We start from the raw sequence: 21,751 nt of genomic DNA on the forward strand, positions 1-21,751 counted from the left end.
GCATTACAACAACGTTTCACCAGGCAACGCTGGTCAACTGCTGTTCGTGTATGAGAAATCGATTGGAAACGGTCCTCATGTCAGCACGTTGCAGGAGTCGGCACCGGCGCCAACCTGGTGCGAATGTTCTGAAAAGCTAATCATTTGCATATCACAGCATCTTCTTCCTGTCGGTTAAATTTGGCGTCTGTAACACGTCATCTTCGTGGTGTAGCAATTTTAATGGCCAGTAGTATATGAATAATTTTTCCTTTTCTTGCTTAGTCATGTTCAGTGTTTCTTAACCGTACATTACTGCTGGGCATATCGTTGTGTTGTAGATTTTCATCTTAGTGTTCATTGAGATCGATTTAGAGCCGAGAGTCTCTCTGAGGGAATGCATGCATTATTGCATTGTATCCATCCACGTCCGAGGGAAGTTAGTGTCCCGTAACAAAGAGTTTTTTTCTCTTTTACAGGATTGGGTTGTTAGCCCAATGCCAAACCCATCTTCTTTATCCAGGCTTGGGATCAGCAGTGGCTGTTGCAAGGCAACTGATCCCAGGCGGAGTTGAGCATCCGGTACTACTGATAAATCGTTCTCCCAGCTTTATTTCTGTCAGTACCTCTGTTCGACTTTCCAAATTTCTCAGAAACTCCTATATTCCTTGCTGGAACAGCACTCCTGGATAAAGTGTATTGCGAAGAAATGTCTTAGCCAAAACCTAAATGAATTCGCCGAAACCTAGCCAGAACTGCAGCAAATAACGAAATTTTAATTATTGTGCGTATATGGTATAGTAAGAAGATTCATGATTAAATTTATATATGATTTGGGGTATACAGGGTGCGAATTTGAGCACACAGAAAAATTTGGAAATTTGTGGTAAAGTCTTATGGGACCGTACTGCTGAGGTCATCGGTCCCTAAGCTTACACACTATTTAATCTAATTTAAACTAACTTAAGCTAAGGACGAAACACACACCCATCCCCGAGGGAGGACTCGAACCTCCGACGGGGGCAGTCACGTGGACCGTGACAAGACGCCTGACACCGCACGGCTGAACACACAGAGCTGTCACCTGTAGCAATAAGAACGTCTGTAACCCTGTTCGGTATTAAGTTGAAATGGGCTTGGATGACAGATATAGCTACGTCATTCTACATCTACAGGGCTTGGACAAAAATATGGAAACACCGCGAGAAATACAGATGGTAGTCAAGCCTGCGGTTGCACTGTTGTTTTTGACCACTAACAGCACCTTTGTAACGTCCTCAATACGTTGAAAGTGTCAATCGTGATCGAAACAGTGTTCTGTCTAGTTGTGAGTGCATTATGTCGGAGCTAGCTAAATTCGAACGTGGCTCGTTGGTGTTTAAAGAGGCACCGCATCGAAGATTTGTACCACTTACAGGGTAGACAGAAAAACGTCATCCGCCCACTGACATGGCGGACGAAAGGGGATATTAACTGATCGTGACAGACGGTCAGTGAAGAGAAGTGTGGTGAAAAATAAGAGGACGACAACTTAAAAAGCCACTACAGAACTGAATATCGCACTTACGAACCCTGCCAGCACCGAAACAACACGAAGGGAGCTCCATAAGCGGAGAATTGCAGGATGAGCTGGAAATCCAAAACCACACATCAGTGACGCAAATCCCCGTAACTGGAAAACGTGCTGCCGAAGCCGCAAATGGTTCAAATGGCTCTGAGCACTATGGGACTTAACATCTGAGGTCATCAGTCCCCTAGAACTTAGAACTACTTAAACCTGACTAACCTAAAGACTTCACACACATCCATGCCCGAGGTAGGATTCCAACATGGGACCGTAGCAGTCGCGCGGTTCCGGATTGAAGCGCCTAGAACTGCTCTCCCATCGCGGCCGGCTGCCGAAGCCACAAAACCTGGGCTGTGGAGCAATGTAATAATTTATTTGGTAGGACGAGTCTTGTATCACACTGTTTCAAACTCGAGGCTAAGTTTACGTTAAAAAAAATGGTTCAAATGGCTCTGAGCACTATGGGACTTAACATCTGAGGTCATCAGTCCCCCAGAACTTAGAACTACTTGATCCTAACTAACCTAAGGATATCACACACATCTATGCCCGAGGCAGGATTCGAACCTGCAACCGTAGTGGTCGTGCGATTCCAGACTGAAGCGCCTAGAACCGCTCGGCCATAGCGGCGGGCGCCTAAGTTTACGTCCCAAGAGCGAAACACGACGGTGGTTCAATGACGACTTGGGCAGCCATATATTGGTATTCCGTGGGTCACATGGTTACTCTTCAAGGTCACATTACTGCCAAGGATGACGTGACCATTCTGGCTAGCCAGGACCATCAGATGGCACAATGTTTGTTCTCCAACAGTGATGATGTGTTCCCAGAGGACAGGACTCTTGTTCACATCGTCCAGAACGAGGCTGTATTGTCGTATCTCCCCTGGCCACCAGTCACCAGACCTCGGTCTTATTGAGCTTTTGTGGTCCTATTTGGAAAGAAGAGTGCGTAATCGCTATTCACTTCCATCATCGTTTCCTAACTGCCACTGTATGCTGGTAGAATTGTGTAAAGCTCCCTTTAAATGCTCATAGGACATGTATTTACCCCTTCCGAGACGACTGGAAGCTGTTTTGGAAACCAAGAGTTTTCCTACTCACAGTTAGGCATAATATGATGCTGTGTTCTTGGTATTTCCATATTTTTGTTCACCCGCTGTACGTCTACATACATACTCTGAAAGCCACCATACGGAGCATGGTGGAGAGCACCTTGTACCATTACTAGTCCTTCCCTTTCCTGTTCCACTCGCAAATGGAGTGAGGGGAAAACGACTACGAATATGCCTTCGCACTAGCATTAATCCCTTATCTTGTCTTCGTGGTCCTTACACGAAACGCACGTTGGCAGCAGTAGAAGCTTTCTGCAATCAACCGGAAATGCCGGTCCTCTAAATTTCCTCAAATTCAGGAAAAGAACGTCGTCTTCTCTCCAGGGAACCCATTTGAGCTTATGAAGCATCTCGGTAATACTCGAGTGCTGATTGAACTTGCTGGTAGCAGATCTAGTTAACGCCTCTGAACTGCTTCAATGTCTTTCTTTAAAAAATGGCTCAAATGGCTCTAAGCACTATGGGACTTAACATCTGACGTCATCAGTCCCCTAGACTTAGAACTACTTAAACCTAACTAACCTAAGGACAGCACACACATCCATGGCCGAAGCAGTCTTCAAACCTGCGACCGTAGCAGCGGCGCGGTTCCGGACTGAAGCGCCTAGAACCGCTCGGCTACAGCGGCCGGCTCTTTCTTTAATCCTGCACGATGAGGATGCTAAACACTATAGCAGTTCTAAAGAAGGGTTCGCACTAGTGTTCTATATGCGATCTCCTTTATAGACGAGCTATACTTTCCCAGAATTCTCTCAATTAAACGAAGTCTACCATACAGCTTTAACTCAGTACCAGAGTTCATCAATCGTAGCGGCGGGCAAGTGATGGCATGCCAATCTCTCGGCAAACAATGACTAGATGCTTTCAGTTCTTGAGAGATCTGGAGAACGTGCTGGCCTGAGTAACAGTCAGTATGAATATTAGAAGTAAGCCTTATAACTTCGATGGAGACATACAGTTCAGGCAGCTTTCGCCAGTTCAGTACGTGGGGTCATACACTTCGGGAAATCGCTGATTTAAAGCTCACTGATTGCGAATTTATGGTAAAAGGCGATACAATCACGTACCATCTATAATCAAACAGGCCCAAATACCGAATATCGAGGCCCTGTAACGTCAGGCAGAGCAGAGTTCCAGAGAGAGAGGAGTTTCAATCAGCAGCCTCGGATAAACAGCAGCCTACATCAGGTACTATGTGAGTGAGCCTTACATTTCATCAACCTTGCAGCCTAAGAGGGATTTGCACACTGAAGTGACAAAGTCATGGGATAGCGATATGCACACATACAGCTGGCGGTAGTATCGCATACACAAGGTATATAAAAGGACAGTGTATTGGCGGAGCTGTGTGTTGTACTCACGTGATTCATGTGAAAGGATTTCCAACGTGATTATGACTACACGATGGGAATTAACAGACTGTGAATGTGGTACGACAGTTGGAGGTACATGCATGAGACATTCAATTTCGGAAATCTGAGATCCACAGTGTCAAGAATGTGCCTCGAATACCAAATTTCAAGCGTTACCTCTCACCACGGAAAACACAATGGCCGACAGCCTACGCTTAGCGACCGAGAGTATGCGGCGTTTAAGTAAAGTTGTCAGTGCTAACATAAAGGCAACACTGTAGTGGATTGGCAAGACAGCCAACCCACTATGAGAGGAAGCCGAAAGGCACGCGTTTTAGCTCACGCAGGCTGGCGTGAGGTCTGGAACAGGTCAAGGAAATGAGACTAACAAAAAAACGTACGTAGCTGCTGGAATACTTAACTTTAATCCATAATTGGTGAACATCGCTCTTGACGGTACATGTTTTACAGCATCAATAGTAACTGGTAATGGCGCTTTGCTAGGTCGTAGCAAATGACGTAGCTGATGGCTATGCTAACTATCGTCTCGGCAAATGAGAGCGTAATTTGTCAGTGAACCATCGCTAGCAAAGTCGGCTGTACAACTGGGGCGAGTGCTAGGAAGTGTCTCTAGACCTGCCGTGTGGCGGCGCTCGGTCTGCAATCACTGATAGTGGCGACACGCGGGTCCGACGTATACTAACGGACCGCGGCCGATTTAAAGGCTTCCACCTAGCAAGTGCGGTGTCTGGCGGTGACCCCACAAACACTGCGTGAAATAATCACAGGAATCAATGTGGGATGCACGACGAACTTATCCGTTAGGACAGTGCGGCGTAATTTGGCGTTAATGGGCTAATGGAGCAGACGATCGACGCGAGTGCCTTTGCTAATAGCACGGCATCACCTGCAGCATCTTTCCTGCACTCATGACTGGAAAACAGTGGCCTGATCAGATGAGTCCCGATTTCAGTTGGTAAGAGTTGATGGTTAGTTTCGAGCGTGGCGCAGACCCCACAAAGCCTGGATCCAAGTCACCAACAAGGCAATGTGGCTGGATAGCGGTGTGGGCTGTGTTTACATGGAATGGGTTAGATCCTGTGATCCAACTGAACCTTTGATTGACTGGAAATGGCTATTTTCGACTACTTGGAGACCATTTGCAGCCATGGACTTCATCTTCCCAAACAACGATACGTCATGTCACCAGGCCACACTTTTTCTTGATTGGCTTGAAGAACATTGTGGACAGTCCGAGACGATGATCTGACCACCCAGATCATCCGACATGAATACCATCGTATGTTTATGAGCTATTATCGAGAGGTCAGTTCGTGCACCAGCAACGCTTTCGCAGTTATGGACAGCTATAGAGGCAGCATTGCTAATTATTTCTGCAGAGGACTTCCGATGACTTGTTGAGTCCATGCCACGTCGAGCTTCTGCATCATGCCGGGCAAAATTCGGTCCGAAACGATATTAGGAGATACCTTTGTCACCTCAGTGTAACTCTTACCTATATGTACCTCGACTGTGGATATTGGTTTCCTTCTTATGTTTGTCTATTTCTATACAGGCCTGTATCTGTTTGTCACTTCCATTGTGAAATTCAGCTGAACCTAAGAGTAGACTAGAGAAACAGAATTTGGCAATTCCGTGATTCGCGGCCTGTAGTACCATGCGTTACTGTGTGAATCCAAATCCTAATAAAGTTACGGGTCATGGTAACTGATTGGAGAATCTAGTAAGCCTCACCTAAGTTTTACGCTTACTGAAGCTATAAACCAGAGTCTCATTTCCTTACCTTCACAATCTCTACCTGCTTAGCCTGACGTCAGAGTTATTCTGTACTGTCTCTAATCACAGAGACCTGAAAATTCTCAGCTTGACAAATCGCCGTCTCGCTCTTGCACGTAGCCGCTCGTGTGCCGCACACGGATGGCCCCAAATCACTCGTCACCTCTGATCTCAGAGTGAGCTTCTAAGTAAGTATGTTACGACCCATGTCTCTTTACGACACCGAGCAGTATGCACTCTTGCATTACCTTGAAAGGTGCCGGCCGCAGTGGCCGAGCGGTTCTAGGCGCTAGGTCGCAGGTTGGAATCCTGCCTCAGGCATGGATGTGTGTGATGTCCTTAGGTTAGTTAGGTTTAAGTAGTTCTAAGTTCTAGGGGACTGATGACCTCAGATGTTAAGTTCCATAGTGCTCAAAGCCATTTGAACATTTTTTGCTGAAAGGTGAACTCACGGATACCTAGAAGATAGGGCGCAGCCACCGGCCTTAACCTGTCAGAGATTAAACGCCTGCTGTCCATATTAGCGGCTATGCGAACGAAAAGTGAAAGTGTTGTGTTATCAGTGGCACCCGGTATCACCGCTCCAGACGCTGCGACCTTATGACAATGACGAATGCAAGCTGGTAACGTTCGTCCTCCTTGGAGCCAGCACACACGGACGGCTCCATCATGATATGGCATGCAAAACCATAACTTGTCTGAAAAACAGACATAGTGTGACTCCTGTTCCAGTGTTCAGCGTGCCCCTCCCTGCTGCTGCGTCATGGGAAGACACAGTAATGGTCAAGTTGCTGGAAGCCCTCTTGACGGGTAGTTTCGAGACCTGTGAAAGATTTCGTACGAACAGTGCTTGTTCACTTGGCGTCTCCCGCCTTGATGGATCTGAAATTCTTACCACAGCAGCAGTGAAGTGTTTCACGTCATTTAGGACGTGAAAACACTAGCTGACAAAAAAATGAAGCCCTCAGAAGGGAAGGAGGATACGAAATGGAGCTTCGCAAGTTGAGAGGGTATATGACGTTACTTACAAGGGAACCTCCCCATCGCACCCCCCCTCAGATTTAGCTATAATTTGGCACAGTGGATAGGCCTTGAAAAACTGAACACAGATCAGTCCAGAAAACAGGAAGAAGTTGTGTGGAACTACGAAAAAATTTGCAAAATATACAAACTGAGTAGTCCATGGGCAACATAGGCAACATCAAGGATGCTTTGGGCACAGGAGCGCCGTGGTCCCGTGGTTAACGTGAGCAGCTGCGGAGCGAGAGGTCCTTGGTTCAAGTCTACCCTCGAGCGAAAAGTTTACTTACTTTATTTTTGCAAAGTTATGATCTGTCCGTTCGTTCATTGACGTCTCTGTTCACTGTAATAAGTTTAGTGTCTGTGTTTTGCGACCGCACCGCAAAACCGTGCGATTAGTAGACGAAAGGACGTGCCTCTCCAATGGGAACCGAAAACATTTGATCCAGGAAAACACGTCTGATATATTCTATACGACACTGGTGACGGCATGTGCATCACATGACAGGAATATGTTGTCGACCCACCTAACTTGCACACTTGGCGAATGGGTAAAAAGATTCTTCTACCTTGCCCGATTTAGGTTTTCTTGTGGATGTGATAATCACTCCCAAAAAAGTGATGAAAACATAAGAGTGTGTCAAATAAACTGCAACAAATGAATGCAACAGTTTCACAGTCGCACAGTTTTCTCTGTGCTCTGTCAAAACATATGTTTTTAACGTTTTCAAATTTTTCCGTGTGTAGACCGTCAAATCCTACATATGTCCAAGCAAATCTGAACATTTCCTGGAATTTTAGAGAGCGAAATTGATTATGGGTGAGTGCCTGAACTCTGATAATTATCTGAAAATAAAAATTTAAACTTTTTACTGGAGTGAATACTTGAACCAAGGACCTCTTGTTCCGCAGCTGCTCACGCTAACCACGGGACCACGGCGTTCCTGTGCCCACATTATCCTTGATATTGCCTATGTTACCCATTGACTACTCAGTTTGTGTATTTTGCTTATTTTTTCATAGTTCCACACAACTTCTTCCTGTTTTCTCGATTGATCTGTGTTCAGTTTTTCAAGGCCTATCCACTGTGCCAAATTATAACAAAATCTGAGGGGGGTGCGATGGGGAGGTTCCCTTGTTAGGTGACTGGAAAACCGAGTCAGATTTATAAAGAACTTGAGTGAGTGAGCCCACTTATCAGGATGATGATGTACTCCTCTGGCCCGGATGCATGCACTGATTCGGTTGAGAAGTTCGTTATAAATCAGTTCTCTCTTCTCCTGAGGCAAGCTGGCACAAAATTGTTGTAACTGATCCCTGGTATCCTGTATAATGTCACTGGCACAGAGCTGACATCCGATCTGGACCCAAGCATGTTCTATAAGGGACAGATCTGCGGATATTTCTTACAACAAGATTACCTCAACATAATGTAGGCAGTTCATAGCGGCACGTACCACGTGTAGATGAGTATTGCCCTGTTTAAAAATGGCACCCCAACACGGTAGCATAATAGCGTATGGAGACACAATAGCACCTTTCTTAGCAATCATGTACAACCGCTCACTTGACGAAAAGTCTGTTCCTAAAGACTGGAAAGTAGCACAGGTCACGCCAATATTCAAGAAAGGAAATAGGAGTAACCCACTGAATTACAGACCCATATCACGGACTTCAATTTTCAGTGGGATTTTGGAGCATATACTGTACTCAAACATTATGAATCACCTTGAAGAAAAAGACTTATTGATACATAACCAACATAGATTCAGAAAATATCGTTCTTGTGCAACACAGCTAGCTCTTTATTCCCATGAAGTAATGAGTGCTGTAGACATGGGATCTCAGATTGATTCCATATTCCTAGATTTCCAGAACGCTTTTGATAGCGTTCCTCACAAGCGACTATTAATCAAATTGCGTCCATATGGAGTATCGTCTCAGTTGTGTGACTGATTCGTGATTTCCTCTCAGAGAAGTCACAGTACGTAGTGATAGATGGTATATCATCGAGTAGAACAGACGTGATATCTGGCGTTCCGCAAGGTAGTGTCATAGGCCCTCTGCTGTTCCTGATTTATAAAAATGATCTAGGTGGTGATCTGAGCAGCCCCCTTAGATTGTTTGTAGATGACGCTGTAATTTACCGTCCAGTAAAATCCTCAGATGATCAATTCCAATTACAAAATGATCTAGAGAGAATTTCTGTATGGTGCGAAAAGTGGCAATTAGCACTAAACAAAGAAAAGTGCGAGGTCATCCACACGGGTACTAAAAGAAATCCGATAACTTTAGGGTATACGATAAATCGCACAAACCTAAGGGCTGTCAATTCGACTAAATACCTAGGAATTACAATTACGAACAACTTAAATTGGAAAGACCACATAGATAATATTGTGGGAAAGGCGAAAAAAAGACTGCGCTTTGTTGGTAGAACACTTAGAAGATGCGACAAACCCACTAATGAGACAGCCTACATTACCCTTGTCCGTCCTCTGCTGGAACATTGCTGCGCGGTATGGGATCCTTACCAGGTAGGATTGGCGCAGGACATCGAAAAAGAGCAATGAAGGGCAGCTCGTTTCGTGTTATCACGCAATAGGGGTGAGAGTGTCACTGAAATGATACGCGAGTTGGGGTGGCAGATGACGCTGTAATTTACCGTCCAGTAAAATCCTCAGATGATCTGAAACAAAGACTGTTTTCTTTGCGGCAAGATCTATTGACGAGATTTCAATCACCAACTTTCTCTTCCGAATGCGTAAATATTCTGTTGACACCCACCTACGTAGGGAGAAATGATCATCATAATAAAATAAGAGAAATGAGAGCTCGAACGGAAAGATTTAGGTGGTCCTTTTTCTTAGGCGTCATTCGAGAGTGGAATGTTAGAGAAGTAGTATGAAAATCATCCCATGTAGGCTTTCACGGCCGGCGTCTTTATCGGTAAACACTTCCGGGCTAAGTTGCCGTGGTCGATCTGTAGAAATTCTTCTCCCTAACGTTTCGTTCTCAACTACGGAGAACATCTTCCGAGGTGAGTCGACGACTGGCTGCTAGGAGCTGGGGCTGCCGCTTATATGGAGATCGTAGAGGGCGCCACCACACGTCACGTGGCGTCGATAGCCAGAGATAGCCACACATCGACGCCACGTGACGTGTGGTGGCGCCCTCTACGATCTCCATATAAGCGGCAGCCGCAGCTCCTACCCACCATGACATCCCACATTTTCACCACATCATCTAAGAAGGTGAAGCGCACAAAGCGCTAGAACTTCGCCCCCAGCTGAGGATTCAGTCCTCGATCATGTGCGTCTGCGTCCTAGCAGCCAGTCGTCGACTCACCTCGGAAGATGTTCTCCGTAGTTGAGAACGAGACGTCAGGGAGAAGAATTTCTACAGATCGACCACGGCAACTTAGCCCGGAAGTGTTTACTGATAGTATGAAAATGGTTCGATGAACCCTCTGCGAGGCACTTAAGTGTGAATTGCAGAGTAACCATGTAGATGTAGATGTAGATGGGTAACACGCGAGGATGTAGTATGCCAATGACGTGCCGTTGCTCCGCCAGAGTTCCCTCAGTCACCACTAGCCATGCCCTGAAGCCATACGCGATCGTCCCTCGCACCCTGACGTTAGGAGTCACACCTCTATGCCTCTCCATAGAAAGAAAGGGAACTCTTCTCTGGTCGCTGCCATACTCGCCGACGATGGTCATCCGGAGTAGTGCAGGATGGCGATTCATCGCTGAAAACAATGCGCTGCCACTCATCAGCAGTCCATGCTTTCCAGTCACCACTACAAACACAGCCGTTTTGTTAACGGCAGCATACGCACGGGACGGTAATTCCCTAGTGCGGCTGCTGCTAATATCCGACCAATTGTGTGGGATGACACAGATGTCGCAGGGAGTCCATTACTTGTTCTCGGATGGAAGGAGCAGAAATGCCTGCTCTCACGTTCCGATGCAGTCCAACACCCACCCACTATCACATATGAAAGCACCAAAAATCTGGATATTGCACGATACGATATGCCCACACATTGGAGGTACGAGGTGCGGCTAGAAAAAAACCGGACTGATGCTGGAAAAAACATGTATTTACAATTATTTACAATTTCATGTCATCTCCTTCAATGTACTCTCCACCTTGGTCTCGACACCGCTCCATACGAATTTTCCACTGTTCAAAGCAATGCTGCAGATCATTTTCGGTAGGTCCATACATTACTTCCGTCGCTTTTTCTTTTACTGCTTCAACAGTCTCAAATCTAGTTCCTTTCAAAGCTGACTTGACTTTAGGGAAAAGAAAAACGTCACAGGGGGCCAAATCAGGTGAGTAGGGTGGATGATCTAAGATGGGAATGTTGTGTTTTGCCAAAAACGTCTTCACTGACAACGCACTGTGAGCTGGGGCATTGTCTTGGTGAAGGATCCATGACTTTTTTCTCCACAAATCGTTCCGTTTTCTCCGTACTCGCTCACGTAGGGTAGCCAGGACGCTAATGTAGTAATGCTGATTCACTGTTTGTCCCTCTGGTACGCAATCAATGTGCACAATCCCTTTGATGTAAAAAAAAAAACAATCATCATTGCCTTGAATTTCGATTTTCACATTCGTGCTTTTTTTTGTCGTGGAGAACCAGGAGTTTTCCAATGCATCGATTGGCGTTTAGTTTCGGGATCGTAAGTAAAAAACCACGATTCATCGCAAGTAATAACATTTTGTAAGAAGGTGGGATCACTTTCAATGTTTTCCAGGATGTCAGAACAAATCATTCTTCGGCGTTCCTTCTGTTCAATTGTGAGACACTTTGGAACCATTTTTGAACACACTTTGTTCATGTTGAAACTTCCATGGAGAATCTGCCTAACACTTTCCTTGTCAACTCCTGTTAACTCAGACTGCTCTGATTGTTAAACGGCGATCTTGTCGAACAAGTTTACCGATTTTTTCAATGATTGCATCAGTTTTTGCTGACAATGGTCTGCCAGTGCGAGCGTCATCACTGGTGTCTACGCGGCCATCTTTAAATCGTTTAAACCACTCAAACACTTGTGTTCGCGATAAACAATCATCGCCGTACACTTGTTGTAACATTACAAACGTTTCACTTGCAGATTTTCCTAGTTTGAAACAAAATTTGATGTTAACACGCTGTTCTTTCTGTACACTCAACATTTTCCGACGCACAGACAAAACGTCAACTACTTAAAACAGACGCCACGGGCAGACTGAGTGCAGGAGGCAGATGAAACTCGAGCAGTAGGCGGAGCGAGAGTCACGTGACAGGCCACGCGACTTTCAGCCTTATTGCATTCGTTTTATTGTTTCACCAGTACTAGTCCGGTTTTTTTCTAGCCACATCTCGTATACACTGAAGAGGGAAAGAAACTGGTACAACTGCTCAATATCGTGTAGGGCCCCCGCGAGCACGCAGAAGTGCCGCAACACGACGTGCATAGACTCTACTAACGTCTGAAGTTGTGCTGCAGGGAATTAACGAAATGAATCCTGCAGGGCCGGCCGCGGTGGCCGAGCGGTTCTAGGCGCTTCAGTCCGGAACCGCGCGACTCCTACGGTCGCAGTTTCGAATCCTGCCTCGGGCATGGATGTGTGTGAAGTCCTTAGGTTAGTTAGGTTTAAATAGTTCTAAGTTCTAGAGGACCTTAGATGTTAAGTCCCATAGTGCTCGGAGCCATTTAAAGCATTTTTGAATCCTGCAGGCTGTCCATAAATCCGTAATTGTAAGAGGGGATTGAGATCTCTTCTGAACAGCAGGTTGCAAGGCATCCCAGACATGCTCAATAATGTTCATGTCTAGGGCGTTTGGTGGCCAGCGGAAGTTTTAAACTAAGAACAGTGTTACTGGATCCAATCTGTGGCAATTCTGGACGTGTGGGGTGTGGAATTGCCCAAGTTCGTCGGAATGCACAATGGATATAAATAGGTGCAGATGATCAGACAAGCTGCTTACGTACGTGTCACTTCTCAGAGTCGTATCTAGACGCATCAGGGGTCCCATATCACTCACACTGCTCATGCACCACACCATTACAGAGCCTCCACCATCTCGAACAGTCCCTTGCTGACATGCGGGGTCCATGAATTCATGAGGTTGTCTACATACCCGTCCACGGCCATCCACTCGATACAATTTGAAAAGAGACTCGTCCGAGCATGCAACCTGTCATGAACAGTCTAATGTCGGTCTTGAAGGGCCCAGGCGAGGCGTAAAGCTTTGTGTCGTGCAGTCCTCAATGGTACACGAGTGGGCCTACGGCTCCGAAAGCCCATATCGGTGATGTTTCGTTGAATGGTTCGCACGCTGACACTTGTTGATGGCCCAGCATTGAAATCTGCAGCAATTTGCGGAAGGGTTGCACTTCTGTCACGCTGAACGATTCTCTTCCGTCGTCGTTGGTCCCGTTCTTGCAGGATCTTTTTCCGGCTACAGCGATGTCGGAGATTTGATGTTTTACCAGATTCCTGATATTTACGGTACACTCGTGAAATGGTTTGTACGGGAAAATCCCCACTTCATCGCTATCTCAGAGATTCTGTGTCCCATCGCTCGTGCGCCGAGTATAACACCACGTTCAAACTCACTTGAATATTGATAACCTGCCATTATTGCAGTAGTAACCGACTTAACAACTGCTCCAGACAGTTCTTGTCTTATATAGGAGTTTCCGAGCGCAGCGCCGTATTCTGCCCGTTCATATATCTCTATATTTGAATACGCATGCGTATACCAATTTCTTTGGCGCTTCACTGTACATTAAGACTCCTCTCAAACTTTGTCAGGTGCTGATAACGCTGTCTCTGACGAGTATGCGGCCTCTCCGTGTCGTTTATTGTGATCACTCAGTATCTGATGCCGTTCACGCCGCTTGTATAGCGCACCTGGCTTGGTAAGAAAGCTAAACACGAACCAAAAAGACTAATGAACTCTGGCGGCCGTGCTACGTGTTACAGAGAATTGCAACTCTAATCTTGCACATACCCACCAATGGTGCGTTTGGGTACAAAGTTACAATGACATCCGACCTTGTCTTCTGGTTGCTTCAGTTTTTATGTCAGGCAGTGTATATGCCGACATTTCGTGAGTGTAGTGGAAGTGTCCCCTCTACCCTATGATTAGGTGAGAGCAAATGCAGATTTTGTGCTGGAGAGCCAGATAACTAGTGAATCCACTAAATACTCACATGTCTTAACTATAAAAGACGAAACACATCTGGAAGGTAAATAAATGATCAGAGAAGTTATGGGACTGCAACTGGTCTTACATTGCTACACTCTACTACACTCCTGGAAATTGAAATAAGAACACCGTGAATTCATTGTCCCAGGAAGGGGAAACTTTATTGACACATTCCTGGGGTCAGATACATCACATGATCACACTGACAGAACCACAGGCACATAGGCACAGGCAACAGAGCATGCACAATGTCGGCACTAGTACAGTGTATATCCACCTTTCGCAGCAATGCAGGCTGCTATTCTCCCATGGAGACGATCGTAGAGATGCTGGATGTAGTCCTGTGGAACGGCTTGCCATGCCATTTCCACCTGGCGCCTCAGTTGGACCAGCGTTCGTGCTGGACGTGCAGACCGCGTGAGACGACGCTTCATCCAGTCCCAAACATGCTCAATGGGGGACAGATCCGGAGATCTTGCTGGCCAGGGTAGTTGACTTACACCTTCTAGAGCACGTTGGGTGGCACGGGATACATGCGGACGTGCATTGTCCTGTTGGAACAGCAAGTTCCCTTGCCGGTCTAGGAATGGTAGAACGATGGGTTCGATGACGGTTTGGATGTACCGTGCACTATTCAGTGTCCCCTCGACGATCACCAGTGGTGTACGGCCAGTGTAGGAGATCGCTCCCCACACCATGATGCCGGGTGTTGGCCCTGTGTGCCTCGGTCGTATGCAGTCCTGATTGTGGCGCTCACCTGCACGGCGCCAAACACGCATACGACCATCATTGGCACCAAGGCAGAAGCGACTTTCATCGCTGAAGACGACACATCTCCATTCGTCCCTCCATTCACGCCTGTCGCGACACCACTGGAGGCGGGCTGCACGATGTTGGGGCGTGAGCGGAAGACGGCCTAACGGTGTGCGGGACCGTAGCCCAGCTTCATGGAGACGGTTGCGAATGGTCCTCGCCGATACCCCAGGAGCAACAGTGTCCCTAATTTGCTGGGAAGTGGCGGTGCGGTCCCCTACGGCACTGCGTAGGATCCTACGGTCTTGGCGTGCATCCGTGCGTCGCTGCGGTCCGGTCCCAGGTCGACGGGCACGTGCACCTTCCGCCGACCACTGGCGACAACATCGATGTGCTGTGGAGACCTCACGCCCCACGTGTTGAGCAATTCGGCGGTACGTCCACCCGGCCTCCCGCATGCCCACTATACGCCCTCGCTCAAAGTCCGTCAACTGCACATACGGTTCACGTCCACGCTGTCGCGGCATGCTACCAGTGTTAAAGACTGCGATGGAGCTCCGTATGCCACGGCAAACTGGCTGACACTGACGGCGGCGGTGCACAAATGCTGCGCAGCTAGCGCCATTCGACGGCCAACACCGCGGTTCCTGGTGTGTCCGTTGTGTCGTGCGTGTGATCATTGCTTGTACAGCCCTCTCGCAGTGTCCGGAGCAAGTATGGTGGGTCTGACACACCGGTGTCAATGTGTTCTTTTTTCGATTTCCAGGAGTGTATATTTCGACTTGGCACCTGCTCAGGTGAGTCGTCGAAGACTGACGCAGACTTCCCCCGTCCCACAAATTATTAGCATTCTGCGATCGTTGTGACAGACTGATCACGTTCCTCGGCGTGCAGTGTCCTCGCATGTGAAACTGCGGAACTCAGCTGTCCTCAGGTTTGCCGCTAACCGTGGCCATTAGTGTACTCTGTCGTCTTCGTTCGAAGCAAATTGTGGAATGATGGAGTTACACGCATTATCCAACCGGTAACCGCTATCGCAGTTCATCACATTTCCCGCCATGCGTGTTTCCACTGATTCTTTAATAAGGGCTCCCTAAAAGATGTATCTGTGGCCAAAATTATTGTTTTATCGTACTCCTTTGAATGTCCGGTGAGGAAACTATGTTCACCAATAGCAGCCTGGGTTGGCTGCAAAAGGCGAGTGTAGCTTTGATGTTCAGTGCGGCGTTCTTCCATGGTACGCGTGTTGTACTCTTTGTAAGCCGATCCACATTGACAAGTTGTTTGTCAATTCCAGCCTTCATTGATCCCAGAAGTTCTGCAATCTTACACAGTGTTTAGAAAACCACTTTAAACCGAAATTACCGGAGTATTCTGGCTATTTTGAACGAAATATTGCCAGCAAATGGAAGAAAAGCTGGGGATATTGCCGGCGTGCCCTCCTCTCTATCCACTTTCTGGTTTTTGTCTTTAACTCTAAGCGCTCTGTTTATCTTCTAGGTAAAACATTCATTTTCCCTGATCACTGTCTTTATATGAGTGAGCTCTTTAGGCAAACAATATGAATCTGAAACTGTGTGACGTACGTGTACTGGTGTTTTGAGCACACCCATATTTCGCGATGGGTGATGACAACTCGACAATTATAAATGCATGGGAGACATCTTTCTTCCGCCTAACCAAAACGTCTAGGTGAGGGAGACAACTTTCTTCTTATATTTCCTGGGTTGTTAGGCACTGTCATATTTCCTCTAAAATAATCGATGTATCGACCCATTGTCCGCCCCTGGTAGCCGAGTGGTCCGTGCGACGGATTGTCATGCCTAACAGCCCGGGTTCGATTCCCGACTGGGTCGGAGATTTTCTCCGCTCAGGGACTGGGTGTTGTGTTGTCCTAATCATCATCATTTCATCCCCGTCGACACGCAAGTCGCCGAAGTGGCGTCAACTCGAAAGACTTGCACCAGGCGAACGGTCTACCCGCCGGAAGGCCCTAGCCACATGGCATTTATTTTATCGACCCATTTGCTAGGATCTTCTTCACGATGTTTCGGCGTCCACTATTGCTAGAACACAGCACTGTTCTAGCAATAGTGGACACCGAAACATCCAGAAGAAGATCCCAGCAAAGGGGTCGACACGCCGATTATTTTAGAGGAAATATGACGCGGCCTAACAACCCAGAAGATTTTAACTTTAATGATGGAAGCACTTCATTGTCCGCCCCCGGTAGCTGAGTGGTCAGCGCGACAGAATGTCAATCCTAAGGGCCTGATCATCATCATTTCATCCCCATCGACGCGAAAGTCGCCGACGTGGCGTCACATCGAAAGACTTGCACCCGGCGAACGGTCTACCCGACGGGTAGTCACACGACATTTGTTTAGCACTCCATTAATTTATCTTCTCCTCGAGGCAACACTATGAAAGTCTGTATACCTCGGAAATACATCTGGTTTAAGATAAATAAATATTATACTGCTGCAAGAAAAAGGCATATGAAGTTATAAAACGAATACCCAGATGCTTGTATGAGACGTCTCCTTCCAGTTGTGACTCATTGATAATTTAATTATAGAATACTATAAGGGGCGATCAACAAGTTTCTGTTTGAGGGCATCGCTGCAGGGTATATCCAACGTAGCGCGACGCCGTTGCGGGTATATAAGTACCGACAAGTGGGCAAGAAATAAGTGTGGCATTTATGTCTTTCCGACATGCATGCAGTGAATACATAAACGTGAACTGTGTGGACGTTACTATCAAATGCGCCCAAACAGAAGCAGTGTGCTGTTATTCTTTTCTCGGCTTCCAAAGAACTAACACCGATAGACAGCCATCAGAGAATCAAGAAGATGTATGGGGCAGCATGTCTGTCGAAACCCCCCGTTGTGGAATTGTGCGCTAAGTTTCGTGCTGGTCACGATTCGACGACACACCGTTCGATCTAGGAGGTAGAAGTTGCGCCAACTCAGGTGAGAGATGTATCACAATGGCACTGTGTGCACACGTGGAAGAGAAGCAGGGGATAAAAAAGAAACATACCTGGGTGAAGCCGTGGGTTTTACGACGACACGATAAAAGCATTCAACAAAACTTGTTACGTGAGATTATAGTGGGGGACATCAAGTCGTACATCAGTTACTTAAGAATGGATGAGCATACATTTCAGTATGTGCTCAGTGAAGTGTATCCTCATATCACAAAGCACAATACTCACTTAAGAACTGCTATATCTCCAGAAGTCAGGCTCACTGTAACACTCCGATTCCTTGCTACAGGAGAGAGTTAGGTTAGGTTAGGTTAGGTTAGGATAGGTCTCCAATCTTCTTAATCTATTTTTGTATTTTGGTGCCTCATGTTGAAGAGCGCCTCATCAGCTTCATACATCTCTATTAATTTTGTAGTTGTCGGTTCACACCAATTGTATTTACCGGCAATGTTTATAAAAACACTACAAATGACAGAACGCCGCAGCGATGCTAGCGCTCCACGTGGTAACATGACACATTGCAGTGAACAGAAGACAAGCAACTTCTTTGATCAAATATGCAGCGAGGCCCTAGATTTGATCAAATTTATTTGTCTACAGACGAGATTTGACAAAATTTCCTATCACATTAAATTTCTTTGACAAAGATATTTGACAAAGAAATTTGACAGTGTAATACTGGCCTTATGGAAAAATAAGATGATTGCCTCAGTGCTCAGGGCGATTTTGCCTGTCTGGCATACCGATTCTAGACTGTACGGCCTTCGAGCGGAAACTTTTTAATTGCCCCTTATACGTTTCTGTGATTTGTGACGTGGAAAACTGAACATTTGGTAACGTATGGTGCGGCAGCGCGAGGCGGGTGCGCGACCAGGTGACGCACGCAGAGCAGCGCACGCCGAATGACTTTCTGCGGCGGGCCGTGGCGGCCGCCTGCGTGGGTCGGCGCCTGCTGCCGGCGCCGGAGCAGCGTGCTGAGGCAGAGCAGCTGGCCGGCCGCCTGCTGGCGCGCATGCAGGCCTGCTCCTGCAACGCCTACCAGCTCTCCGAGCAGCTGCTCGCCTCGCCTCACGACAAGGTGGGTACACACACACATATCATCTGCTATACGCACCATATGCCCCTTCCACATCCAGGGCGTGCAGGTTACCCGCTTAGCGGAGGCCAGAGTGAGACGGCCTGAACCAGTGCGAAGAACATCGCCATTTAATCTAATGGGGCAGCTGGCAGCCGGGTGGGTGCGCCGACCGCAGCGGACACGCACTGCCAGCCTAGCCTGAAAGAACGGAATATCGTTTGCTCGCTGCGGCAGTGCAGGTTGTCCGACGTGCTCCACTGACAAAACTAGAGTGCGCGCATGTCAGCTACTCAGCAATCTTTCTCAAACGACTTTACAGAAACGATTCGGTAAAAAAAAAAGGTTATTTCGTCGTTGTAGAGTTATGTATCAAATTCGAAGAGAACTGCTTATCTTTATGGTCATTGCTATTGTGATACTTTGAATTCAAATAACCTATGGCAGAAAATTCGAAAAGTTCACTATGAAAAATATGGGTCGTTATAAGTCTGTGTTTGGTGCATAATAGGCCATACACTGCTGTGTATGAAAATAACTGACACTGAATTTTTCTTTAGAGCTAGGAGGCTCCTACGGTGTGGCCGTGGGGTTCTAGGCGCTTCAGTCTGGAACCGCGCGACCGCTACGGTCGCAGGTTCGAATCCTGCCTCGGGCATGGATGTGTGTGATGTCTTTAGCTTAGTTGGGTTTAAGTAGTTCTAAGTTCTAGGGGACTGTTGACCTCAGATGTTAAGTCCCATAGTGCTCAGAGCCATTTGAACCATTTAGGAGGCTCCTATCTTGAGAAAGTGGGCTTTGTGTAGTTTTTTTCCACTTGCATGTGCTAGGAATACAGTGATAGTGAATTATTCATATCATCTATCATATTTTATAAACAGTTCAAGATATGGAAACAAGATTTTAACAAATGACAATACACAAAAGAAGAGTATTTTGGCGTGCCCCTAATATATGAAACTGTTGTGTATATTACAATAGAAAGCTATCAACAGCGTGTGGGTGGGCAATGATGTAAGTGAAGAGGCTACACAATTATTTTTATACTGCCAATGAGCTATTTCCCCCTCAGGAGACACCGCCTTAACGAAACACTGTCCGTGTGGACGAGGGGGCCTATGCGATCCAATGAAGTGGAGGGCTATACCGGTGGTGGTCTAACTACCAGCAGGGCCTCCCAAGCCGGACAGGTCTCCATGGAGGATCCAGACGAAGTGTGTCTCACAACGTCCAGTCTAGTGTCCTATCCTATCCTATCCTATTCTCTCCCTTCCTTTCCTTTTACGCTCAGTGATTGTGTGGCAGCAGGTACAGTCCCCTAATGTGGACAGCGGAAGATCCTTCGAAACCAAGACAGTGGTGATGCACATAGGCCTTGCTGCAAAGGGATGGATAGCGTTCTGTAGTCGCGGTGAAGACAAGCTATTTGAGGGGTAAGGCCCTGAAATAAAACCTTGGCAGGTGTCCAGGCCATGACGTGGCAGCCACACCAGGGCACTCGGGGACTGTGGGCTGATAATCCGCACCACCAAAAAACACATGTCACAGAAACTAAAAAGACAAACAGCTGGATGGATCTTAAGGATATGACCTTTGGCCTGAAAAGAAAAACCCGTATTGGTTTCTGAAATGTAAGGACGTTGAGAGAGGCAGGAAGGCTAAAACAGGTTGAAAAAGAGATGGTGAACTACCGACTAGATATATTGGGACTAAGCAGAATAAGGTGGCCAGAATCTGGGGAATTCCAAACACAAAATGGTGGAGTGCTGCTGTATGCGAGTCAAGACAGGAGAGGACGCGATGCATAGGAATGGTGTAGGGATCTTACTACCTAAAAGCAGCAGGAAGAGCTTGCAGGAGTGGAAAACAGTCTCAGAACGGATAGTAACAGCACGCTTTAAAACAAATGTGCGATATGTCACTGAAATTCAATGCGATACACCTACTGAAACCGATGAAGGAGAATTAAAAGATGCATATTATACAGAGCTTAACGGAGTCCTTAGACAAACAAATTCTAGGGACATAAAAATTTTAATGGGTGACTTGAACGCAAAAGTTAGTTCAGAAAATGAAAGGCTTGAACATATCATGGGTGTACATGGCACAGAGATAAGAAATGTAAATGGTGAACTGTTGATAGATACGTATGCTGAACATGACGTAGTCATTGGAGGCACATTGTTTCCACATCGCAACTGCCATAAGATAACGTGGGTTTCTCCATAGCCATAAGATGCAAGTTTCTACACTCTCTGTTAGATGTCAGAAATAGAAGAGGAGCAGACGTTGGAAGTGATCACCACCTAGTTTTGGCGGAATTCAGACTGAAGATAGTGGCAAATAGAACCAATCATAGGAGCAAGAAAATGTATGTGGCAAGGTTAAAAGATCAACAGAGCAAAGAAACATTTTCCCTTGAACTATAAAACAGATTCCAGGTCCTCTCTGAAGGAAAGTTTATGGAAGAAGGAATTGAAACAGGTTGGAAAACAATCAAAGACAGTTATTTAGATGTGAGAGGAAAAATCTTAGGATTTAAGGCACATCAAAGGAAGGAATGGATCTCCGATGCTACATGGAATGAAATCAGCCACCGGAAAGAACTAAAACTTAAGTTAAATCTTTGTAAGACAAGAGCGCAGAAGAGCGAAGCGCATAAAGAATGCACGGAGGCGAACAAAAAAGTGAAAATATGGCTACGTCGAGATAAAACGAAATGGATGGATGAGGAAGCAAAGTTAGCAGAAGAGGCAGCAAGACAAGGAAATATGAAAGAGCTCTTCAATATAACCAAACGGTTGTCAATGAAGAACTTCAGACGTGAAGGACCAGTTAAGAACAAGGATGGAATGATGCTTTACAACTCAACAGACACAGCTAAAGAGATGG

At 46.5% G+C, this 21,751-nt stretch overlaps 1 protein-coding gene across 1 annotated transcript in view; it reads left to right on the plus strand.

Annotated features, from left to right (window-relative positions):
- LOC126469951 (SET and MYND domain-containing protein 4-like) overlaps positions 1–21,751 on the plus strand; it is a 201,311-nt gene that overhangs the window by 157,008 nt on the left and 22,552 nt on the right. Inside the window, exon 7 of the mRNA XM_050097361.1 lies at positions 18,637–18,862. Coding sequence (XP_049953318.1) covers positions 18,637–18,862 — 226 coding nt within the window. The remainder of the gene's footprint in view (positions 1–18,636; positions 18,863–21,751) is intronic.

The sequence above is a fragment of the Schistocerca serialis genome, chromosome 3, assembly GCF_023864345.2.
Source record: "Schistocerca serialis cubense isolate TAMUIC-IGC-003099 chromosome 3, iqSchSeri2.2, whole genome shotgun sequence".
NCBI classification, from domain to species: domain Eukaryota; kingdom Metazoa; phylum Arthropoda; class Insecta; order Orthoptera; family Acrididae; genus Schistocerca; species Schistocerca serialis.